Genomic DNA, 9,961 nt, shown 5'->3' with positions numbered 1-9,961 from the left:
TTTTCAATACAAAAAGATAAATTTTTTAAAAGAACATAATATAAGAGTACAATGTACAAGTATGTATACCAAAAGTATAAATTGCTCGTCCTAATTTTTCATTTTACACACCATGTCGTATGGTTCACTAACTTAATAATATTGAATTGGTTCACCAATTAATTCTATCTTTCTTTGTTTTATGCTTTTCACATTTATTGATTTACTAAGAACTCAATCTACCTTTTACTCGAATTTTCACATTTAATCAATAATTTTATTTTATTTTTTTCATCTATTTTTCATAATGATCTGTAAATAACTCAATTTGACAACTCTACACCTTAAATACAAACTCACTAATTCTAACATATTGATTTCAGATTTATTAACTCTACCCCTCTGTTATATAAATATACACATAATCAAGTTCAAAAAAATTGTACTACTTTTATACATGAAAAATAAAATTGTCAGTCATACTTAATCTAAAAATATATTTATCAAATTAAATGTAGATGGAAAATAAAACAGTGAACAACGAATGAACGTAAGATTAAAAAAAAGGTAAAACATAGTTATAAATATTTTAGTGATGTCGTTAAAAACCAATTGGTTCTATGGTGTAGTGGTTAGCACTCTGGACTTTGAATCCAGCGACCTGGGTTCGACTCCCGGTAGGACCTTTCTCTTTAAGATAAAAATGTTTTTTTTTTTTTTTTTTTTTTTTTTTTTTTTTTTTATATATATAAAGAACTATTAATCGGAGGGGTGAAAGTTGAGTGTGTAGGGTAGGGGATGAAACTCAGGAAACCATATAATACCCATTTTTGTACCACAAAATCCAAACAAAACCAACATAATAAAAAATGAAAAGTGAAGTCTACAAGTTTACATCAAAGTATAGATCAAATAAAATAAATTAATAATAAATTACAAAGAAGTTTCACGCGCCAATTTGTCGCACGTGTGATCGTTTCTCGTTGAATTTTCATATTCCCACTTCATTCCTTTTCATACCTTTTTCTTCTCAGCTTTGCTACTGCTCACTCTCCAGATTTCCTCCATCGCTCTCTCTCTCTCTAAAACCTCTCATTCTCTCTCATCCAATTCTCTTCAAGAACTACATCACACCCATTTCTCACTCTTCTTCTACTTTCCTTCACCTTCCAATCCCCCCATTCAACAATCTCGGAGCTCAGATCTTGATTCTACTTCCACTCAACAAGATCCATGTAATAATCTTACTTAATTCAAATTATACCCTTTTCATTTCCTTAATTTTGCTTCTTTTCTTCCTCGATTTCATGCCTTGATGTGAAAATTTTTTGTTTTCCAAGTTGCTGTGAAGTAGCTCCAAAGAGTTTGCGGTTGATCCTTAGTGATTGGGGTTGATTGGGGGATGTTTGGTTAATGTATTTTGTAGTTTGATTAGGAAATATTACATTTCTGTTTATTGCATGCTTCTTGCTTACCTTAGGTAAAGAAATGACCTTTTAGTTATGGTTCTTTGTTTCTGATGCCTTCAGAAAACTTGTAATTCAGGTGAATTGTAATTTATTTTTTACTTTCCTTACTAATTGTGTAGATGGGGTTTTTTCCCTTTTTAATTCTTGAACATTTTTTTATCAGGAAAGAGAAGTGGGTGGGTTGAGAAAGCCTTTTTTCTATTTAACGACCCTTGTTTGAGAACTTGTGAATGCATTTTTCCTTTCATTTTCCTTTAGCAGTTAATAGCGCCAATATGGTATTCAGTTTTCTGTAGTTTTGTATTCAAGTGAGACTGATCATCTTCTTGTTTTTATTTTGTGTAGAATTCTATACTAAACTGCTGCAAAGGATCTTGCTTACGGCATTTGGCTGTTCGTGAGTGGTCCAAGGTTCTAAAGCGCAATGATACTTGGTAATGTAGAAAATTGAAGTAACAAATGGAAGGGAACAACAGAGGAGATTTTCTTGGAAATGTAGTCAAGCCATCTTCTTTAAGGCCTAGTGGCAGTTTTAAGCCTTCATTATCTGGAAAATCAACGCCTAGAGGTTCCCCTTCATTTAGGAGATTACATTCAAGTCGAACACCAAGAAGAGAAGCTAGGAGTACTGGTTTTGGTTTGCATTGGATTCGAAATAATAAAGTCTTGTTTTGGCTATTGCTGATTACTTTGTGGGCTTATCTTGGGTTTTATGTTCAATCAAGGTGGGCTCATGGAGATAATAAGGACGAGTTTTTGGGATTTGGCGGTCAACAAAGTAATCAGAAGACTGAACAGAATCAGTCCGACAGTCTGATTTCAACTAGCAATCACTTAGTTGTTGAAAATAGATCCGGTGAGAATAATAGGAGTGATGGAGGAGTGGTAAATGTGGTTTTGGCTAGAAAGGGAAATGGTGTTTCTGCTTCTAAGAAACCAAAACCAAGGAAAAGAAGTAAGAGATCAAAGCGTGATAAAGTGCGTAACAAGGGGAAAATTCCTGCAGAAGTCACAAATCATGACATTGAAGAGCAGGAGCCTGAAATTCCTTTGAAAAATTCTTCTTATGGAATGCTCGTTGGCCCATTTGGTTCAACAGAGGATAGGATTTTGGAGTGGAGTCCTGAGAAGCGTTCTGGCACCTGTGATAGGAAAGGGGATTTTGCGTGTCTTGTTTGGTCTAGAAGATTTGTGTTGATATTCCATGAGCTGTCAATGACGGGAGCACCTATTTCAATGATGGAGTTAGCAACAGAGCTCTTGAGTTGTGGGGCCTCAGTTTCGGCTGTAGCTCTTAGCAAGAAGGGTGGCTTAATGTCAGAGCTTTCAAGAAGGCGGATCAAAGTGCTTGATGACAAAGCTGACCTCAGCTTTAAAACAGCCATGAAGGCAGATCTGGTGATTGCTGGATCTGCAGTGTGTGCATCATGGATTGGTAAGAGCCTTTTCATAATTTGTCTATTGCATTTGAAATACGGTTGGTCTTAGCCCCATTTATTAGTTAAAAACGAGAATGTGAATGCAAAAATTTCTCTTTATTTGCTTTCACAATGGCTTTTCAAAATATGGGAATCTTCATTCAGAGGTGGATCTGACCTAAAATAAAAGATGGTTTTAAATTTTGGAAGAAGGGATGAAGGAATAGGGGTTTTCATTACCCTTTTTCCCGCTCCCTATATGTGTGTGTGTGTGTGTGTCTATATATATATAAATTAAAACCACGTTTCGGGAAAATGAAAGGATAAGAAAGAGAGCTATGGTTTCACATAAAGAAGAGTTAAGATGAAAGAGTTCATGGAATTGATTTTTTTTTGATAATTTAGACATTCAAGTTGATTTTTTCTGTTTCCTTCATGCAACACTTGTCTCAAGACTCTCAACTACATTACCTGTGTGTTCTGTTTTCTCATTGTCCAAATGTGTAAACAGCTGTATTCTAACCTCAGTTGTCTACAATCAATATATATTTGTTCTTGTCCTATTGATTCTTTGTGGTAAATAATTCTCAGCTCGGTATGGAATGTTGTGCATCTACTCTGACTGACTGGCAAACCGATAATTTTTATATGAGTCTGAATCTTGATTAATGCATCAACTTGTTTGTCAAAGTTGACAATGTTTTTGCTGAAATATGGAAGTTATTTGGTTTTACAGGCTGACTGGTTTCTTTCCTAGGATTTTATTCCCAGATCGTAGTTAGACAGTTCCGCTGCTTTCTTTTTTTACTTCGTTCCTTCAAACTTTTAAACTGTTGGGCACTCTCATTCAGTGTACCAGTTGAGCACGTATAGACTATAATTGGTAGGCTTGTATTCTTTATTTGATGTGAATTATACAGTATCTTTTGAGTTATAGTCCAACAATTCTCTGTTGAAACCAAGTAACTGAGTACTCTATTGAAGTAAATGCTTTTAAGGAGCAATCAAAGTTGATTGAAGACACTTGTATGTATGGTTGGAGGCCTGTTCCTTGAGATGAAAAGATTGCTTGATTCCTTTCTTATTAGTCTATGAAAGTAACTGTGTGTTTAAATGTCCAGGGCAATCAATGTATAGTGTCTGCTCCTTCATGATAAGAATGCCCCATGGTGGTCTTTGTTGGAGGCCCTCTCTGCCAGTCTCAAATTATTTTGTTTCTAATTTATTTCTGCCTTTATGTGTGTATGTGTGCATAATTCATTTTCTTGCTTCTTCTGTCTCATGGCATGAAAGGCTTGTCAAACTTCCTTTGAAGATTGGTAGAAAGAGAAAAGTTTTCTTTAAATGTTGATTTTTAACCCCAGCATCTGTTGATGTGCTTCTATCATTTATTCAGATGGCTATATTGAGCATTTTCCAGCTGGTGCAAGTCAAGTTGCTTGGTGGATCATGGAAAACCGTAGAGAGTACTTCAATCGGTCTAAAGTTGTTCTCGACAGAGTAAAGATGCTAATTTTCATATCAGAGTTACAATCAAAGCAGTGGCTAAATTGGTGTCAAGAAGAAAATATAAAACTGAGATCTCAACCTGCAATTGTACCACTCTCTGTTAACGATGAACTAGCGTTCGTAGCTGGAATTTCATGTTCTCTCAATACTGAGTCGTCCAGCCCCGAGAAGATGTTGGAGAAAAAACAGTTACTGCGTAATACAATTCGAAAGGAGATGGGAGTGGGTGATAATGATGTAGTAGTAATGACTCTGAGCAGCATAAATCCTGGAAAGGGCCATTTCTTGCTTCTTGAATCAAGCAATTTGTTGATTGACCAGGGACTTAAGAGAGACGATTCTAAAATTAGAAATCCAAATGATTCAAGTCCATCGCGGCCAAAATTGGCTAGAAGGCGTTATATGAGAGCTTTGCTTCAAAAATTGAATGATAGTGGATTACCCTTGAAAGTACCTATCTTGAATGAGTCGAGCAAAAATAGCATCGAGAAACTTTATCTACAGGACCCTGTTAATGACATGACCAGGGTAACAGGAAGGAAATTGCTGGCTGATGGTGGAGAACTACCGGAAACGTCTTTCAAACTTATAATCGGGTCTGTTGGATCCAAGAGCAACAAGGTCGTTTATGTCAAGAGACTTCTAAGGTTCTTGGCACAACATTCAAACTTGTCACAGTCAGTGCTGTGGACTCCTGCAACTACTCGTGTAGCATCACTTTACTCTGCTGCAGACATTTATGTTATAAATTCCCAGGTGATCTACTTTTGAAGACTCGCTCATGTAAAAGCAGTAGTAGTTGCATTATCCATATAGACCAGTGAAATTAAATTGTGCATCTTAGAATGTTTGGAAATTATCCCTCTTCATGAAACATAGAGCATGTAAAAAAATTTAATTTAATTATTTGGCAATATAGGCAGAAATCCTATTGCGGGTCAAATAAGCTGGCTAAAACATTCTCACTCTATTAGCAAATAAAATGGATCTTTCCTTGATGTAGGAATTTTTGGCATATACAAATTCAAGCACACTGGTTGTATCTCGTGTACTGATCTTAAAAATGTTGCAGGGGATAGGTGAAACATTTGGACGAGTAACTATTGAAGCAATGGCTTTTGGTCTTCCGGTATGAGAATCTACTTGACTGGTCATTTCTATTTAAGCTGGTCTTTAATTGAGCAACTTTTCTCTGCTGTTTCTCTTGTTGCATTTCAACTATGTTTGCTTCAACTCATGACTAGAACAACCTCACCCGAAACCAAACTAGAATAAAAGAAAATAAAGATGATGATCACTGACTATTGAATTTGAAACCATATTGAGCATTCTAGCAATACACTCTCTGAAGATATTGATACACCTATACATGAAAGGGACCCTTCAATTAAACGTAGGCGGAAGCTTTTTCACTAGTTTCATATTCAGTTTCCCTCAAATTGTCCGAGTCCCTCCACCATTTTATCATGTCATATCTCTTATGAAAGGAAGCCTAAATTTATCATGCTTAATGCCTATTAAGATAATCATCTGCAAAATGTGGCTGGAGAAGTAGAAATTTTCATGTAGGTTTTAACTTTGATCCAAAGGCTTGTGGGGTTGGTAATCTTGAATTTGCAGCCTTACCTATAGAGTTCGTGTTTCAAATAATTCTGTTACCGTTATCCTTCCATTACCTATCATTAGAGACTGAAAAAAAATGCCTAATTTAACAACACGATCACTCGATGAATGGGACAGGTCCTCGGAACTGATGCTGGAGGAACAAAGGAGATTGTTGAGCACAATGTGACAGGTCTTCTTCATCCTTTGGGACGTCCAGGTACTCAAGTTCTCGCACAAAACTTGGAGTTTCTACTAAAAAATCCACAGGTAAGGGAGAAAATGGGAGCTGAAGGAAGAAAGAAGGTAAAGAAAATTTACTTAAAACGGCACATGTACAAAAAATTCGTTGAGGTCATTGTCAAATGTATGAGAACAAAGTAACATTTGAGATTTCTCATTCTTTTATTGCTGGTAAAATTGAAGAATTAGAGAACACATTGGCTACTGTTGAGTTTACTGTGAGAAATATATAGAATAATCTCTTTAATTTCTCCAAAGATTGTTGTTACTGGCAGGTTGTTTTTCAGCTTCAGTCGGTTTCTTTTCACTGATTCTTTACAGATTTGATGTGTCTTTTATACTTTCATTTACTTGTGACGCTCTGGTTACGTAGAGAGCTTCTTTGTATTGAAAATTCTAAATTTATAGACGATATGTTAGTTTGATGTAATAATGAAACCAAAAGGACTGACTGATGCACATCTGATTTCATTTAGGTTTGGTGAAAGAATATCAGTTGGGGTTTTGGGGAAGTTGAGGGACTAAAACATGTTGGAAAGTTGAGGGGCTAAAACAAAATATTGACTATAATTGAAAAATTAGAAAAATTGATAAAAGGAAAATAATTATATCACTATGAAAATAGTTAATGTGAATATGAACTATTTTATGTGTCAGATATCTAATATACCACATTCTGCATATCGCATTTTCGGTTTCATCATAATATATATTTTTTATATTTCAATAAGAAGTTTATGTGGAAGCAAAAGGAATAGAGACATTATTTATTTTATTTTACTTTTATTTTTACTAAAGTTTGCTCGACTTAAACGGATCATAGTAGGGATTTCTTGTTCATCATCAATGGTTCTATAATTATAACAAGAACTTTGAACATAAAATTCAGATTGTTCATAGGTTTTATCCCATTCTTTACCTTATGATCATCACCAACTTTCCACACTATTTAGTAACAAACAATTATTAGGACCCATGTGGGAGAGGACCATAAAAAATTAAACCCCTATTATCATAGTCTTGTTCATGGAGAGGGATATTGTTTTTGAATCCAACCATTTGTTTGTATGGTTGAAGGGAATTGAAAGGCCTAATAATTAAAAGAGAGAGAGAGAGAGAGAGGGGGTTTCTCTTCTACGATGAACAAACCCTTGAGCAAGATCATATGCTTCATTGTCGCTATGGAAGATCATTCCATGTTTAATTTTGTTCACGTGATGGTATGGCCCTTAATGGCTTTGCGTGTGATTTTTGTTATCTTATGTCTTAATCAAACATGTATGATTTGATTTGACACTTCCCCCGCATGTGAAACTCAAATTATTGAAACAACGTTTAAATGAAATGATGGAAAAGAAGAAGAAGAAGAAAAAAAAAAAAAGAAGAGGAAAGATAGAGAATTTTATATCTCATTTAATCTTTAAGATTGGTTTATAATTTCAATAACTATCACCCAAATATATGAGTTTATGTGATAGATAAAAGATAAAATATTATATTTTACTGATAGAATATTATCATTGACAATAAATGATAGGTTGATTTAAAAAGATGTTTTATTAAAGAAGTTGACAAGAAATGCAATTTTCAACCTATTGAATCATTAATAGTTAATCATAGAAGTATATTACTTTTATCATTGATTAAATGATGATACGTAATTATCACTGGTTATAAATAATTATACGTAACTATAATTATGATTAGTGGTAGACTAATTCAAATACATTGATAAGAAATATAATTTTTAGACATATTCTATCATTGATAAAAAAGTGATAGGAGAATATTACTAACTATCGATGATAAATATTATATCACTTTTTTATTAATCACCAAGGGGGTGTTTGGTTCATCAACATGAGTTGAGTTGTGTTGGCATAATATACCAACCCATTGTTTGGCCATTGTGACACTTTGAGAACCAACTTAAATGACCATTTTCACACCCCCAATTCCAATTACCAACTTTGAGCTCCGACAATCATCTCCTGCGACCAACTTTGGCAACCAATTATGAGCTCTGACAATCACTTAAATGATAATTTCAGTGACCACTTTCGGCAACCAACTTCAACGACCAATTTTGAGCCCTCGACGACCACTTTCCGACGACCAATTTTGAGCTCTGACAATCACTTGGATGATAATTTCAATGACTATTTTCGTGCAACCAACTTCAACAACCAATTTTGAGCTCTTGACGACCACCTTCCAACGACCAACTCCACCAACCCCCTTCGTGGGACCAATTACGAAAACTGATTATGGGCTTTGGCATCCATCTTTGGTAACAATTTCGACGACCACTTTCGAGCAACCTACTCTAATGACTAATTTCCAGCTTCGACAACCACCTACGATGACAACTCTAACAACCAATTCAACAACCATCTTCACATGACCATCTCTAGACGATCAATTTTAGTCTCTATTATTTGTGAACATATAAATAAACCCTAATTACAACCCTTTTCTTTGTGCACATTTAACACTAGTACGTTCTATAATTGTCAAAACGTCGTATTTGTAGGGTTGTTGATTAGATAAATAATTGTATTTTGTCTACTTTAGTTGTAATAGTTATATATAGAATAAATTCACAATACAAAAACTCAAAATAAAAGTAACAAATAACAAAAAAAAAGAAAGGCATAAATAAGAGAATTGTTTTGTATAGCATTTTGTAGCCCCATATCCGATCCTAATGCTCTAAATCACATTTCATAGAGAAAATATTGCATTTTGAAAAGTGGGGTTTCTTTGATTTCACAACATTATATCAATTGTTCAACAATATATAGCACCAAATCATCAATATATAGAAACCATTCCTTTTCAATCTTTGTTTTAAATATGTGAATCTTTCTCTACTAATTTTCAAAGATATCCCAAACATCAAAGATATCCCAAACATCTTCCCACGTCTTTTCTATTTTATTCTTAGGATTAATATTATTCTAAGATAACAATCTTCTCTGCTTTCAATTTAATTCTTCTGGTCATTGTTACTTCTAAAAGAATCAACCCTACATATTGTTTTAGTATTGACATCTAAAAATATCCATCATTTTATTTTAAAGTCTAAAAAGTTAGAATAAAATTAAACACAATTTATACTATATATAAAAAAGTTTATAGAGAGACATTTTTTCTTTCAATTTTGTCCATTTTATTTTAGTGATTCTAACTATAACATTATCGATAATTTTGTCAATTTTAAAATTTGTTAAATAAAAATTCAAATTTTTAAAAAATTAATTAACAATTAATATCTAAATATTAATTTCATTTAAAACAAGTTACCATTAAATATATTAATTATATGTTACAGTTTATTTTTTTAATTCCAAAAACCTTTTAGTTTTTCAAAATTTCATTTATTCTCTTAGAAAATGATTTTCATTACTTTTTTTATCATTACAAAATCATCCACTAACTGACATTAATTAGAAAATTCACACCAATAATAAATAAATAAAATTTTGTATCTAAGATCTCTTCTCATTCTACAAATTTAATTAATTCACTATATAAAGCTCATTATGCTAATTATTGAAAAATATCATTCTCTCAAGCCTGTGATGACGGACAACGATATAGAAATATGAAAATGTTTGAAGCTACACAATTGGAGCATCAAGTCACGTAGAAACCAATCAGTTGAGACAAAAAACAAAATAGAGGAATGAAGCACCAAAAGTCACTAGCTAGCAAAATTAATAAAGATTTTCGTATTAA

General features: G+C 33.5%; 1 protein-coding gene and 1 non-coding gene across 2 annotated transcripts; both read left to right on the top strand.

The window, feature by feature from the left end:
- Positions 1–593: 593 nt before the first annotated feature.
- On the top strand, positions 594–665 carry TRNAQ-UUG (transfer RNA glutamine (anticodon UUG)). Its single transcript has one exon. It is a non-coding gene; the product is annotated as a tRNA-Gln (tRNA).
- A 339-nt stretch (positions 666–1,004) lies between these two features.
- On the top strand, positions 1,005–6,527 carry LOC103489928 (uncharacterized). Its single transcript, XM_008449271.3, has 5 exons — positions 1,005–1,214; positions 1,794–2,883; positions 4,263–5,131; positions 5,448–5,504; positions 6,116–6,527. The coding sequence occupies exons 2-5, from the start codon at positions 1,908–1,910 to the stop codon at positions 6,359–6,361; spliced, it is 2,148 nt and encodes a 715-aa protein (XP_008447493.2). The 5' UTR covers positions 1,005–1,214; positions 1,794–1,907; the 3' UTR covers positions 6,362–6,527.
- The last annotated feature ends 3,434 nt before the right edge of the window (positions 6,528–9,961 follow it).

The sequence above is a fragment of the Cucumis melo genome, chromosome 4 (assembly GCF_025177605.1).
Source record: "Cucumis melo cultivar AY chromosome 4, USDA_Cmelo_AY_1.0, whole genome shotgun sequence".
Taxonomy (NCBI): domain Eukaryota; kingdom Viridiplantae; phylum Streptophyta; class Magnoliopsida; order Cucurbitales; family Cucurbitaceae; genus Cucumis; species Cucumis melo.
This window is presented reverse-complemented; position numbering and strand designations above follow the sequence as displayed.